At 35.0% G+C, this 16,465-nt stretch overlaps 1 protein-coding gene across 1 annotated transcript in view; it reads left to right on the top strand.

Annotated features, from left to right (window-relative positions):
• Malrd1 (MAM and LDL receptor class A domain containing 1) overlaps window positions 1-16,465 on the top strand; it is a 610,752-nt gene that overhangs the window by 48,386 nt on the left and 545,901 nt on the right. The window contains exon 11 of the mRNA XM_078024684.1: window positions 10,405-10,551. Coding sequence (XP_077880810.1) covers window positions 10,405-10,551 — 147 coding nt within the window. The remainder of the gene's footprint in view (window positions 1-10,404; window positions 10,552-16,465) is intronic.

The following is a 16,465-nucleotide window of genomic DNA, read 5'->3' as shown; positions in this document are numbered from 1 at the left end:
TGAAACAGCTGAAAAACGACATATTTCTTTGCAATTATGCATTTGGAAACTTAACTTCTTTCCTTCCATTTTTTTCCCTGTAGTAAATAGTTCTATGTTCTCTTCCTTTTGCAGGTTTTCTTAATAAAATTCCTGTCTGGAGTATTAGTTGATTTTTAGCATTGATTTTGTCATAGTGTCTAACTTCTCTTCCATTATTGAAGTTTCATTGACTGCTAAACTGGCATTTTTTTCACTACAGTAGATCTCAATACTATTCTGCTATATCCTTGAGTGAATGCAGGACAGATGGCTATGTTTTTCAACAGAATTTCACTTGGTCTTTTAAGTGTTCCCAATAATGTCACCTCTCAGTTGTTCAATGAAAACTTCTCACATTTGCTTGGTTGAGTCAACTCGATATAGAGGATATGACATAAAAATAAAGTCTTATTACATATATTATATGTGGATGTATTCACATATCTTGATGCCAAAATGAATATTTCATATAAATGTTTGTGCAATTACTATTGCTCTGGGGAAACTGCATAGAATTCAGTTATTCAAATTGATCTAAATACATACTTTTTGTACTAATATATTTAATGTGCATATGCATATACACATATATATTCATATAGAGTCTTCCAAAATGAGAACCTTCAATTTAAAATACTGTGACATATTTTAAACACATTTCTAATTTTTTTTAAATCTCAATGTGCCTGGAGCACAAACAAAATGCCTTCAGTCTTTCTTTTTATTTCACTCAGAGTGAATCTCTAGGATGGTATAGCTCAAATACACTGCTAAGGGGCTTCAGGAATATTTTCCACAGGTTGGGGACTGAAATAGTAAACTTGTGAAGATTGTCAGTTGGTGCTCTGTCACCAGTGTGTGTTTCCTGAACGACACACTCACTCAGTTTCTCTTTCAGTCCCAAGCTGTCCTTACATTCCGGGACTATTTTGATAAATCTACTTACTGAGCCTCTAGCTCAGTGGCATTTCAACAACAGGCAAATGAAAGGGTGGCAGGGTTTGCTGGTGTTTTGCTGCTTTCCTGTACTACATGGATTCCAGCAGCAGCAGCAGCAGTAGCAGCATCTGGGAACTGGTTCAAAAAGACAGAACCTCAGGCTTTAACACAACCCTCTAGATTGAAAGTCTGCATTGCAACGGTGTCCCAGGTGATGCATTTGGATGTTAAACTTTGAGAACCATTGTGCCAAAGAGGCTTTGAAAATTAGGACAGTTGAGGGAAGAAACAGATGGCATGTAAAAACATTCACATAGAAACTGAAGGCAAACTAGTCCAAAGGCTCTCAAGACAGAAGCCTAAACTCATGACTTCACCAGTCCCCAAGAGCATCACTGGAATACCAAACAATAGATTTCTAACTTTTATTAGCAGGATCCTGCATAAAAAGAAGACAGTGAAGATTCAAATATATCTGCACCCCATGTTCACTGCAACCTCACTCACCATAGTCAAGAGATGGAAACAACTTCATCCTCTTGATGGATGACTATGAATCAAAAAGTGAGCTGTGTATGAATTTTATTCATTAATAAAGAGAAGGAAATCCTACTATGTGCAACAACAAGGATGAATCTGGAGGACATTATGTTACGTGAAATGAGGCAGAGGAAGATAAAAACAGATGATAGTATTTATATATGCATCTCAAAAAAAATTCAAACTCAGAAACAAAGTCCAACAGTTGTTGCTGGATGCTAAGGGTTGGGGAAACAGGAAGATGTTGGTCAAAGGTACTAAATTTCAGGAATAGGTGTAACAAGTTCTGCAGATCTGATGTACAGAATGGTGGTATAGTTCATGATACTCTTGTAAACTTGACATTTGCTCAGAGAGCAGATCTTAGTATTCTCACCACATGTGTGTATTGTACGCACACATACACACTCAAATGGCACCTGTGAAAGCTGATAGATGTATTAGCTAACTTGATTATGGTAAATAGTGCACTATATGTACACACATATATAAACATAGTATATATCCTAAATATATACAGACTGTCAATTATACATCAATGAGCTTGGGAAAAATAAAATATATGTAATGCTTAAAAACATTCCTATCAGTATAATTAAAATATAGCATGTGCCAAACAAAGTAAAGGTCTACAGCAGATAAAAAATTCACACATGAACTAGATCTAATTTTCAAACACATAGTACAACATCGATGAACCTTGAATATATTATGCTAAGTGAAATAACTCAGACAGAGAAGGGAAAACAGGGTATGATCCTGTTTTTATGAGAAACCTAAACTAGAAAGCTTCACAAAGATAGGAGATAGGATGGTGGTTGTTGAGCTGAGAGAAAGGAATACTGAAGTTGGGGTTAAATGGGTGTGGAGTTCCGGTTTGAGGAGATAAGAGTTCTAGAGATGGATGATGGGGATGGTTTCTCAGCCATGGGAACATACTTAATGCTACAGAACTTTGCACTTAAAATTATTCACAATAGCTAGACTGTGGAACCAACCCAGATGCCCTTCAATAGATGAATGGATTTAAAAAATATGGCATTTATACACCATGGAGTATTACGCAGCACTAAAAAAATGACAAAATCATAGAATTTGCAGGGAAATGGATGGCACTAGAGCAGATTATGCTAAGTGAAGCTAGCCAATCCCTAAAAAACAAATGCCAAATGTCTTCTTTGATATAATGAGAGCAACTAAGAACAGAGCAGGGAGGAAGAGCAGGAGGATAAGATTAACATTAAATAGAGACATGAGGTGGGAGGGAAAGGGAGAGAAAAGGGAAATTGCATGGAAATGGAAGGAGACCCTCATTGTTATACAAAATTACATATAAGAGGTTGTGAGGGGAATGGGAAAATAAACAAGGAGAGAAATGAATTACAGTAGATGGGGTAGAGAGAGAATATGGGAGGGGAGGGGATGGGGGATAGTTGAGGATAGGAAAGGTAGCAGAATACAATAGTCACTAATATGGAATTATGTAAAATGTGGATGTGTAACCAATGTGATTCTGCAATCTGTATTTGGGGTAAAAATGGGAGTTCATAACCCACTTGAATCTAATGTATGAAATATGATATGTCAAGAGCTTTGTAATGTTTTGAACAACCAATAAAAAATTATTTAAAAAGAAAAATTTTCTCATACACACACATATATATGTACATATGTATATATACAAACACTAATTTTCAATAATGATACATGGAAAAGATTATTTATTAAATTCTTATCCACCATAATCCAAAAAAAAGAGATGGAATTTAATATTTAATGATCTGTGTTGAAGCCAAAATGACTTGGGAAATTCTGTGGGAAATGGCTTTTTTTTTAAGGTAGAACTTTCAGATAATTTAAAAGCTAGTATTAATTATAAATCTTCACAAAGGAAATTGGCATAATATTCAGGTAAAAGAAATGCAAACCCAGGGCACTATACAATGCATTTGATTTTTACTATAATATTATCACTAGAAATCTTTCACATTTAGGAAAACTAATTGTTGAATACTAAAATATTTCCTGAGGGCAAGGAAAAGACTGTATTCATCTATATAGTTTAGTGTATCAATGACCCTTGTGAGTTTTCAATAAATATTCACAAAATATTTATTATTATATTTATTGAAACCTAATACATGCTCACCAAATGAGATGTTCCTCATTCTTTTATCATAGAGAACTGAACTGGAGGTTTCTTAAATACTTTATATTGTATGATCCGAAATTTTTCTCAGCTGCTACAATGAAATTCTTTTTCTTGTGCCCATATGCTACCATGGTTAAATATGTAAGAGAGAGCTCTCTCTGAATCTGAAAACATTGCTCTAACTTACGAAGACTGAGAGAAATTTCTCTGAAATTGTGAATAGTGTCATATTTCAAGCTCTGTTTAGAGATAGTGCAGTATACTCTATGATCACAGAAATTTAAAAGAAAAGCAACAAAATAATCAAAATGCCTGTTTGCAATTAATGCAATTTATTTATAACAGATCATAGGTTTTAGATTTTACAAATACTTAATATTTAACGTACTTAGCATGATAGGTATTTAATAGTTGCCAGTATGCATTTGATCCTCCTGGCTTTCTTTGAGTATTTATTACGTCACCTTAAACTTTTGAATTATGTAGGGAGATATTATTAATGAGAGAATCTCAACTTTAGGAGACTGGGACTCAACTTATATTTTATAGGGCAGTTAAGTTCTAGAATATTTAGCTTTTTTAAAAAAATTCCTTTTAAGTGTACTGGAACAAATGTCAGAGGTAAAAATAGCTGAGCAATTCACCTAGACTTTCACAGAGGTGATTGCACCACATTGTTGTCACAGATCTTTATGAAGATGGATTTTAAAAATTAATTTCGGTTTTCAAAGGACAGCCATGTTTAGTGTTGTATGGAAGGCATGATTGACATTTTAACCTATAGAACATATAGTTCGTTAGTAAAAGAAATGGTTTGAACTTTTGTCCCAATGCCAAAATTTCAAGATCTATTCTTTCAAAATTATTTTCATCTTGAAAGCTTCTTTGCATCTGTGCGACTGAGTGACAGGACTCAGTTGTGAAGAGTATGCTGGGAGGTTGGGCAATGCATCAGTTAAATGGGTCCTTCCACTTTCACACTCTTTGGTCCTAATGCTTTTCACACCAGTGTCTTATTGAGGAATTAGAATGTCTACTTCAGCCGCCACCTGTAGTGAAGATTATTGTTTGTATGGACTTGTTTCTTATATAATTTATTGCTTCAACAGAGCAATGTTAAATTTATTACTCAAGCAGGGAAAGTGAAAGAATAAGGAAGACAGATTAATTATTATGCTAGGACAAGAAGAAGAAATCGATAATCCTGGCTCCAGCCAGACATGTGGTCGTCTTACCCTTGGAATATTTCTACTTTAGGGAAGGATGTCTCTAAGAATTAGGTGTGCCCTGGAGAATCAGTAGGAGAATTCCTTGGCTAAGTCCACAGCTAAGACAGTGAAACTTTTAGACACTTTTTGGAAGTCAGGTATACATTTTGAATCTTGAATACTGCTAAACTCTACCAATAGACTTAGGAGACTGTGCGCCTAAGCTCACAGAGGACCAGGAAACTAACCAGAAAACTCTTTAAATGTCCATGGAGACAATCACAGCTAGATTATAGGTGCTTTTGACTGGATCAATAAACAGAACACGCTTTCCTTTGATGTGTAAGTTTTATCAACAGCGGTATCCTGTGAACACAGTAGCCGGAACAAAGAAAAGAAAAACATGTTCAGGAGCAATAGGTTTCCAGTTAAGTAAATGTGCACTTCACTTTCTCAACATATTGGTGTATCGTTTGGTAATGTGCACCACCTTTTCATAATTATAAGATAGTCAACTTAATTGTTTTTCTTTTGGGGGGAAATGCAGAGTAGAAAATAATATTTGCTTACAAGGACAAATACATCTTTTGTTATATATCCATTATATGACTGTTTGAAAAAGTAAGTCTCTGAAGGCTCAACATTTCATTGACATGCAGAGGCTTTTGAAGTGGTATTATTATTGTGCACTGCCATTGAATATTTTGTTTTGTTTTGTTTTTTGAGTACATTCTTTTACTTTACAACCAAGGTTGCTCTACGCTGGCTTTTGCCTCAAGATTGGAGACATGGGAATGGCCATTTTCCCCTCTCCATTTCCTATGTTATCACCTTATTTAGAGTCCTTTTTATTTTTCTGTCTGGCACAATGAGCTTTCGTAGGTACTGACTGGTGTTTACCAGCTTTCACAAAACACATTACAAAGAAACTCTTCTTGAAAATAGGACTGGGGCTCTCTGTACTGCTTTCTGCCATAATGAAACATCACAATCTAGGTGACTTAAAGCAACCTAATTTTTTTTCTAATTTGGGGAGATAGAAATCATGCTGTTGGCAAGGCCATGGTCCCTTTAGTACTTCTAGAGAAGGACCCTACTTTGCTTCTTGGTAAGCTTCTGCTAGCTCCTGGCAAACTGTGGCTCTTGGATTGTTTTCTATTAGAATGTTATACATAGTATTTGGGTTCCTTTCTACAAAATTATACCAAGAATTTGATTTGAATCTGCCTTACTTCTCCCTTTTCCTCCCCTATTTCCTCCCCCACCCTTTCTCCCCCCTCTACTGATATTTCTTTCACTCCTTTATGTATTTATTTCTGATTGGTAGTTTCTACACAGGCATAAAGGAAATATTCCCTTTAGTACATTTGTATATGTATATAATATGAATCTCTTTGGTTCATTTCATATTTTTTCCCTTTCTCTTCTTTACTCCCTTCTTCTCATTCTCCTACTCCACAGATCTTCCCTGTATCTTTATGACATCCAATCCCCTTCCCCACTGCCTTCTTTACCTTATTTTGCTTTATTTCCACATATGAGAGAAAACATTTGACCCTTGATTTTCTGAGTGAGGCTTATTTCATTTAGCATGATTTTCTCCATTTCCATTCATTTACTAGCAAATGGCATTATTTCATTCTTCTTTATGACTGAATAAAACTCCATTGTGCATATATACCACATTTGCTTGATCCATTCATCTATTAACAGGCATCTGGGTTAATTTCATAATGTGGTCATTATGAATTGTGCTGCTGTAAACATTGTAGTGGCTATTTTGCTTTAGTATGCAGATTTTAGTTCTTCCGGATAAATACCAAGGAGTGGGATAAGTGGGTCATATAGTGATTCTATTCCTAGGCTTTTCTTTCTTTCTTTCTTCTTTTCTTTTCTTTTTTTTTTAATTTTTTTGAGGCATCTTCACCCTGCTTTGTTTTGTTTAGTTATTTTGTACATTTATTGCTTTTTTGTGGCATTGAGTTTTTTATATAAATAATGTGTATTATTTATATATTGCTAAAAGTAGCTAGCAGAGAATTTTTTTCCATTCCATAGGCTCTGTCTTCATTATCTTGATCATTTCCTTTACTGTGTAGAAGCGTTTCGATTTTACAGCATTCCACTTACCGATTCTCGTTTTTTTCTTTTTTCTTGAGCATTAAGGGTCTTGTTGAGGAAGTCAGTGCCTATACCTACATGATGAAGTGTTGACCCTATGTTTTCTTCCAGTAGTTGCAAGGTTTCTGCTCTAAATCCTAGGTCTTTGATTCAATTTGATTTGACTTTTGTGTAGGGTTAAAGATAGGGATCTAATTTCATTCTACTGCATATAGATACCCAGTTTTCCCAGCACCATTTGTTTAAAAGGTTATTTTTGGCACCTGTGTCAAGCTTCAGATGGCTGTAAGTAGGTGGATTTGTCTCTGTGTGTTCTCTTCTATTCCACTGGTCTTCATGTCTACTTTGATGCCAACACCATGCTGTTTTTGCCACCATAGTTCTGCAGTATAAGTTGAGATCAGGTATTATGATGCCTCCTGCATTATTTTCTTATTCAGAATTCCTTTGGCTATTCTGGGTCTCTTATTCTTCCAATGATTTTACAGACTTATTTTCTAGTTCTGTGAAGAATGTCAATGGTATTTTGATGGGGATTCCATGGGATCTATAAATTACTTTTGGTAGTATGCCCATTTTGACAATATTCTGCCTATCCAAGAACGTGGGATGTCTTTCTCTCCTTGAAGGTCTTCTTCAATTTCCTTTTCAGTGTTGAATAGTTTTCATTGTAGAGACATTTTACTTCCTTGGTTAGATTAATTCTCAGGTATGTATGTACGTATGTGTATGTATGTATGTGTATGTATATTAATGTATTTTTAGAATATTGTGAAAGGGATGGTTTTCCGGATTTCTTTCTCAGTTGAATCGCTGTTGGAGCACAGATAAGTTACTGATTTATGAGTATTGATCTTATATCTTGCTACTTTGCTAAACTCATTTTTCAGTTTTAGGAGTCTTCTAGTGAAATAGTTTGGGTCTTCTAGATATAGTATCAGGTCATCAGCAAATAGTGATACTTTGACTTCTTCTTTTCCTATTTGTCTTTTCCTACATGTCTTTAATTTCCTTCTCTTGCCTGATTACTCTGGCTAGAGTTTTGAGAACTATATTGCATAGAAGTAGTAAGAGTGTACATCCTTAACTTTTTACTGATTTTAGAGGAAAAGTTTTTAGTTTTTCTCCATTCAGTATGATGTTGACTTTAGGTTTTGTTGGGAGTCGCCCGGCTCCAAAGAACTTCCCCATCCCCCAAGAAGAGCCATACAATGGTGAGCCCTACTGGCTCACATGATCCTTACCCACCAATCAGACTAGCCCTGCTGGCTCACATGATCCTTACCCACCAATCAGACTAGCCCTGGTGACTCACACGATCCTTACCTAACAATCAGAAAGCATGTGCCAACTGTCAAACCCTTCAACCGTTAAACTGTCATAACTGTAAAACCACCCCGGCTCTATAAATATGCAAAGCAGTTCCTCAATAAACGGGCATTTTCTCCGATGACGAGCCTTGTTCGTTCTTTTAGGTTTGCCATATATAGCCTCTATAATCTTGAGGTAAATTTCTACTATCCCTAGTTTCTCCAGTGTTTTTAACATGAATGTTTATTTTATTTTATCAAAGACTTTTCTGCCTCTATTAAGATGATCATGTGATTCTTGTTCTTAATTCTATTTCTGTGGTGAAATACATTTATCGATTTATGTATGTTAAACAACCTTGCATCCTTGAGATGAACCTCACTTGATCATGATGTATTATCTTTTTAATATATTTTTAAATGTGGTTTGCTAATATTGTATTAAGGATTTTGAATCTATGTTCATTAGAAAGATTTGTCTGTAGTTTTCTTTCCTACATGTCTTTGTCTGATTTTGTTATCAGGGTTATACTGGCTTCATAGGATATACTTGGGAATGTTCATTTCATGGAATAATTTGAGAAAGACTGGGATTAGTTCTTCTTCAAAGTACTCCCCACCCCATATTCTTTCTTTGTGCTGCCCCTTCCCCTTGCTACCACCCCAGGCAGCTATGCCGGTGCCCCAGTTGGTGCTTCTCTAAGGTACTAGTTCTTATGTTTGTGTTTCTGATTTCTGTGACTCTGTAGATCTATAGTTGATAAGTTAGTGACAAAATATACCAGGTGACTAAAACCAGGCACTCTGGTTTACAGAGATTTAAAGATCCTTTGAGTATTAAAATGTGATGAGCTTATTCAATACGTCAGCCAAATGGGGCACATGATTGAAAATAATGGTCAGAAGTAAGCACATGGCAATGAGTCTTTTTAATTAGGAGGCCTGGGTTGCTTCATAGTTTAAGCTTTGGTGTCAGAGGCTCTCAGGTTCAAGGTCTAGGTGTGCCCTTTACTGAAATATACCACAGGCCAGTCGCTTAGGATTCTGAGTTCCATTTTTCTCTTTTGGGGATAATAGTATTTTTCATACATGTGGCTTGTGAGATGAATAGTTAATATATGTAGAATTCCTGACACATGTTTAAAGCTCAGTGGCAAATATCTATTATTATTTAAGATGATGGCAATATGATTTTTGGAAGCTTGTCAAAACTATGTTGTTTTCTAACAAATGATTATGTTACTTCTCCTTTCCCCACTGTTACAACTTCTGTGTAATAAAAGGAAAATTTCAGAAATAAGTTTTTAAATTAATAGTATTAATTTAGCCCCCAAACTAATATCTAAGATAGGCTATTACTATGATTCTTATTCTATGGAAAGGAAATTTAAGCAATCACAGCTAATTTCTCAGAAACATCAAATTGTAGGAATTTCTAGTTTATTGCCAAGTGCTCTGAAACCTGCTGTTTTCCTCACAAATTTGGTGTTAAAGCTGGCAAAGAAGTTTATGAAGCTTACCCTAAACCCTGACTTTCCCTAGAACTAGTTCTTTAATGATATATGTAGTGATTTAAGTATTGGCCAACTTTTTAGTAATGTATTAAGAAAAGCAAAGTTCAGAATATCTAATTTACCTGCAATTCCAAAATGGCAAGGCATTTAATTTGGAAAACGTGTTGAAATGGAATAATGAAGAAAATAACTGAGATGCCAACCTCAAGTTCCTCAGGTGTCCAGGATTAATTTTAATTTCCCTCTTTCAAATGGATTTTTAAAACTACCATCTTGGGAGATATATTCTTGGCAGGTGAATTAGTAACTCCGTGAAAACCTTTAGAGTTTCACCGGGTGTCATTAAATATAATGGACACGGCCAATTAGGATGAAATGTGCCAGACCTGTCGACAGAAGCATGTAGAAGAGCCATGCTTCACACAGAACATGTGAAATGTGGGAGATTGGGAAAAGGAAAGCTTTTCTGATAATCAGAAACACTTACTACAAAGTAGAATGATTATACCCCCCTCCTAAGTTTACAGGTTAGAGTCCTTCTTCCATTGTAGAACCTGACTTCATTTCTGCTCACCTGTTTCGATTTCCATCCTTAACAGTGAATCGTCTCACCTGTAACTTTGAATCTGGTTTCTGTGGCTGGGAGCCATTTCTCACAGAAGATTCCCACTGGGAGGTGGTGAAGGGATTGAGCAGTGGAGAGCACCATTTTCCAAAAGCCGATCACATAGAAAACACAAATCATGGTAGGACATCTTTCTCTTTTGAAAAATTAATTTTTGTTCTTCCATGTTGCAGAATAACAATATTGTGCATTTTCATTTCTCTCTATGAACTATATAAATGTGACTCTGGTTTGTCTTGTCTTGAGACCTCCTGCCCAACTTAATATTGTGGTTCATTTCAATAACGAACATTTTTGTTTTGTTTTATTTTCTTAACAGGTTGGATTGAAGGTTTAAAAAGGGAGAAAAGTTTTTCTGATAATTCCCTCTTTTTCTCAGAAATCTTGTTCAGTAGACTTGCTTTCCTTTTTTTGAGCAATCCAATTTTTTTTTTTTTTTTTTTTTTTTTTTAGCAAAACAGAAAAGAAAAATAGTCTAATCTTCTCTCTGGGAACAGAGCAGAGATTTAGCACTATCTATAAAATAAATCTGAAAATATTTGAATGCAATTTAATCACACTTGAGACTTCTTTATAACAAACAATTGAACTTCTCCCTCATATATACTTTGAACCAACATTATAATTTTCACATTTCCTCTGGAAATTGAAGGAGCTATAACTACATATAGCATTCCAAAAGTGGTTTGTGAAACTCCAAAAAAAGAAAGAAAGAAAATGGACTTTTTTTCTTTTTTCCCTTTGTTTACTTTTGTATGGCATCAGATACTATTGCTTATATATTGCTTATATATTATAGTGTCATATTAACTTTATAATCACAGAACTGTACCATAGATTCTCCTGCAAGCTCAGTGAGCATTATCACACTTGTTTCTCTTTTGAAACTTTCAAATAAATAAGCCAAAAAATAATTTTTGGCCCTATTTTACTTAAAGTCATTGGATATTGGGTTGTGGATTGTTGGGAAAAAAATAGGGAGGGAAATCAATCATCCATTGGTTACAACTATAAACACAGTTTATTGTTTAATAGCATATTATTAATTGTTGCTTCTTGTGCCAGTCTCATTATTTTTTCTATAAGATTTTGTGGCAGAATGATTTAAGCTTAAAGTTTAAGAGAAAGGGGAATATCAATAATTGGAATTATATGACACATTAGCTCATATGTTTTGTTCTTTGTTCAAACCCCCCTCGTTGAATACACAGCAGACTAGACCTGAGTGTGGAAGCCATGGTAGTTGAAGCAGATGAGTTAGAAGTTACCCTAGAGTATGATAAATGCTTTACAGGGCTTGGAGAGGGATTCAAATGGATTTGAGATGTTTACTGAGGGAGATGAGTCCTGAACTGAGCACTGATGGGAAATGTAAAGCAGCCAGGAAGGCAGATGAAAGGAATTAAGAGGAGATGGCAGGGAACATGGTCTAATTAGAGGAAATACACTGAAAGTGGTCAGGAGAGAGGTAAGCACTTTTGGTTCAGAGATGTATATGATTGGACATGGAGTATAAATCATGAAACAGAAGAGTATCTAAGAATTGAAACTTCACCTGCAGAATAACAGAGACCTGATTCCTCGGAGTAAAGCATGTAACTAATCACATTTATTCTCAAAACAGAAGAACAAAAAAGAGAGGGTAGGAGAGACATGGATGTGGTGAAGAACTATCAGTGAGATAACGAAGGCCTGAGCAGAGGCAGCAATGCCCAAAAGGAAGTTGGGAATCTATATCACCATGGTTGGTTGGGACCTTTATCCTTACAGGGTCGTGAAGAGCATAGGCTGCGCGGGGTTAGGTCATGGCCTCAATACTGCACTAAGGGCTTCACTTTTGTTAGCTAGAAAAATGAAGAAAAATAAAAATACTTCCATGTAGAATTATAAGAATTAGAGGAAATCTTACTTTTTAAGATTTTTCACATAATCAAAGTGCAATAAAATGAATAGATTTTGTACATTTCAGTAGGAATGCTAGGAATCCCACTAAGTATGACAATTTGAAAACATAATTCACCTTCAGATGCTTGCCACCGTATTATTTATGAATTGTGTTAAGAAAGATTTAATGTGGCCCCTGTATTAAATATTGAAAAGCCTACTTATCTTTTCCTGTGATACAAATAATATTTAAAGTTAATGTAATTGATAAAATTGGGAGGAGCTGTTATCATTTATTGTAAGAAGGACAAATTTCAGTCTTTCTCATTTTAGAAAGGGCCTAGCAAAAAATTTATATATATAAAAATATATATATATATATTTATATATATATATATATAAAATCTGTTTGTTTTTTGTACTAGTGATTAGGTGATTAACCCCCAGAGCTCTTAACCATTGATCTACACCCCTAGTCCCTTTTTATTTTTTTTTTATTTTGAGACAGGGTCCCTCTGAGATGCTTAGGATCTCACTAAGTTGCTGAGGCTGGCTTTGAACTTGGAATCCTTCTGTCTTAGTTTGCCTGGGGCACTAGGATTATAGATGGGTGCCACCATGTCTGAGTATATACATCTATTATTTGTGTGTGTGTTATATATATACATATACACACACATAATGTATATTATATATAGGTAATCTGAATCAGCCTCATCACCTCTTTACCCAAGATTGTCATTATTAAACCTGAAGAAAATCAATAATCAGTTGTAGTTTTAAATCCCAGATGAGAAAGAAAACAAACTAGGTCCACAATGAGAAAGGAAGAAGTGAAATGGAAATTTTCAGGGGAATTCAGTAGAGTTTGATAGTTCTCACATCTAAGAAATGGAACTCTCATCTATTTGATTCTTGGAGCTTTGAGTTTATAGATAGATTACAGCATTTAAAACTAATCTTTAGTATTTTCTATCTTTCATACACCTTCAATGTAAATTTTACACAAAACCTGAATGGGTTGATGTGTCTGAGTTGGGTTTTATTGTTGTAGTTTTTATGAAGTCTTCATTCTTCTTTCCTCTATGTATAATTACATCAGCATACATAGAAGTAAGAGAGAATTACATGAGTTGCCTATTTGGATGTTTAACAAGGTAGCCAGAAATGGAAAAAATAAAAGCCAAGCAAAGAGGTATATATGTACATGTTTGAAATCACAAGTATTTTTGTGATTGCTTTACAAAATAGTATTATAGTGTCCCTAAATCTTGTTTCTAAATATGACTCCTCCAAATCAAGTATTATCTTTTTTCATTTATATGTTAAAGAATAATTCAACATAGTGAAATTCAACCTTTTTAGTGTACAGTTCACTGAGTGTTAACAAATATAGACAATTGTGTATCCATCATAAGAATCAACACAGTTTCATCCCATCAGATTTTGTCACTTTGTGGTCAACACCTCTCCACACCCAGCCATTGACACTGGCTGATGAGATTTCTATCACTGATGGATTACTTGTTCCTGAAGGGCGTGTAAATGGACCATATGGTACATAGTCTCCTGAATCTGGCTTCTTTCAGTTAGTATAATTGACTTGAGTTTGTCATCAACCATTGTTGATTACAGTGATTATTTCTTCCTTTCTACCTTTGAGTAGAATCACTGTTGTGTGGATGGACCAGAGTTTATCTATCCACTTCCCAGTGGAAGGGCATTTGGATTGTTCCAAGTGTAGATGAAGATAAGTACAAACACTATAGATTTCACATATGTGTTTTTGTCTGGATATACTGATTCATTTGGCTTGAGCACTCTATCCAATACCCATGCATAATTTTTTCACTCTGCTTCATGTGGGAATCCTACTGTTTCTGGCCCTTAGTGATGCTTTGTTAATGTTCCACCTGCCTCTTTCAAATGCAGTTTTCCCCTCCGCCTCGGGTAGTTTTCTCTTGTCCAAGCACTGGTCAATATTCAGGTGTTGATTGGGGGGATTTCTGCAGATACTGGAGCTTGCTCTGTTTGCAGCTGTGAAATGAGAGAGTTCTGGAACCTGAAAGGGGCAACAGCACTCTGTTAAGAAGTCCAGCTACTAGGGTCTCCCCACTGCACCAACCTTATCTTTTCAACTCAGAGAGACCACACACTTCTCTTGTGTCCCCCTCCCTTCATAGCATGAGCTTCCCTGGAAGCAGCTCATCTAGGCAATGAGCTGGGAAACTATTTGCAACTATATGCCTTGGCACACTTGTTTCCCCTTCTTTGAGATCACTGTTCCATGGTCTCTATTAATCTATGCTTGAAAATCATTATTTATATATATTTCTGAACTTTTTTTCCTAATTTAACTCAGAGGTTCAATCTGGTTCATGATACTTAGTCTTTTCTGGAAGTAGAAGCAGTGTAATTCATGTTGTTTGCTTGCTTTCTTTAATCTGCATATGCCATAATGAATGTAGCTATTCTCCCATCCAGTGACATCGTGACAATGCTGCAAAATTTGTTCTTGTACCTATATCCCTATTTTGAACAATTTTAATTTTATGCAGTAGGTACCTAGGAATGAGGCTCTGTGTTTTTACAGCAAGATATGTATGTATACTCTTAACAAATATTGACTTACCCCCAAGTTTTTTATTTCCATAAATATTTTAATATTTAAAACCATAAAACATATTTTAATATTTAATATTAAATAATAAACATTAAATTTTCCACAGTTTTTTTGTGGTGCTGGGGATTGAATCCAGGGCCTTTTGTATTTGAGGCAAGCACTCTACCAACTAGGCTATATCCACAGCCCCTCCCCAAATTTTAATACTTCCATTTCTAGCAGCAAAATAAGAGCACTCTTCCCTGTTTTCCTATCAGTAAGAAACATTATAATTATCCTAAAATTTTCCAGTTTATGGTTATAAAGTGATTTCTCACATGTAACCATTATTTATATTTCACTGAAAAAGAATCTTCTTAAGGTTTCCAGGTTTTCAATTACTGGAGATCTCTAATAATATTTTGTAGCTTTTAGTGTAGAAGTTTTGAAAATCTTTTGCTATGTTTTTCTAGTTTTTGCAGCTATTATAAATGTCCCTTTTTAAAAATGTATAAGTTGTTGATATATAGCAAATTTGATTATTTTTTAAAATACTGACCTTGTATATCCAATGGCCTTGATAAGTTTGTTATAGCTCAGAGTGTATATTTTTTTTATTTTCCAGATTTACTGTTTTATCTACTAACAAAGACAATTTTATTTTATTTGTACATCTTAAACCATGTATGTGTGTGTGTATTTGTATACATAGTTTTTCTCTTTTCTGTTTTCTGTCATTTTCTGGATAAGACCTCTGGGAAATTGCTGAATAGAACTGGTGATGGCTGCTAGACTTCTCTTGTTCCTATCTCAGGGGAAAAGCTGTCAATAGTTCAACCTTAAGTGCCATGTTTGCTGAAAACTTGTTGTTTCTATCAGACAAGGATGTTTCCCTCATTCATGGTGTGCTACATTTAAAACAGCTAAAGACTGTATGTTAAAATTTTCAAGTGTTTTTTTTTTCAGCTTCTATTGTGGTGATCACATGGTCATCAGACTGACAATTTTGCAATGAAAATTGATTTTCCAAATATTAAACTATTCTTGCCATTCCTGAGCAAAACTTCATCGGGTTGCTTTTAATTTATTTCTTTATGTTGCAGGGTAATGCTTGTTTCTTATTTTTGCATTATATGTACTAAAAAGACTCATTTCTAACTTTCTCCAAACTTGTGTTGTAGCCATTGCATTAAAAAGGATATATACTTTGCAAAAGTGAGGTCAAGGCAGATGTGAATACTTTTACAGTTGGTTGGCTGGTTAAATGTGTGAAGGGATCTATAAAATAGTGCATTTTAATTCTGAAATCCTTCCTTTTTGTTTAGTCAGCACTGACCTGTGTTCAAGAAAAGCACTGTCTGAATGGGATATTTTCTCAAAGTACTGGGCTTTCCAAGTTGCCCATCACTTTTGCGATTATCAAAGGGCAAGATCAGACCTTGACGTTGTTTGGCATAGTCTTCCTTGTAAGGTTTCAATATTCAATGAAGCTACCCCTGACAACAGCTCAGGATGTGTGATCTTTTGAGCTGCTAAGAGATGTTATCCT

This window comes from Ictidomys tridecemlineatus, chromosome 10 (genome assembly GCF_052094955.1).
Source record: "Ictidomys tridecemlineatus isolate mIctTri1 chromosome 10, mIctTri1.hap1, whole genome shotgun sequence".
Lineage (NCBI taxonomy): Eukaryota > Metazoa > Chordata > Mammalia > Rodentia > Sciuridae > Ictidomys > Ictidomys tridecemlineatus.
This window is presented reverse-complemented; position numbering and strand designations above follow the sequence as displayed.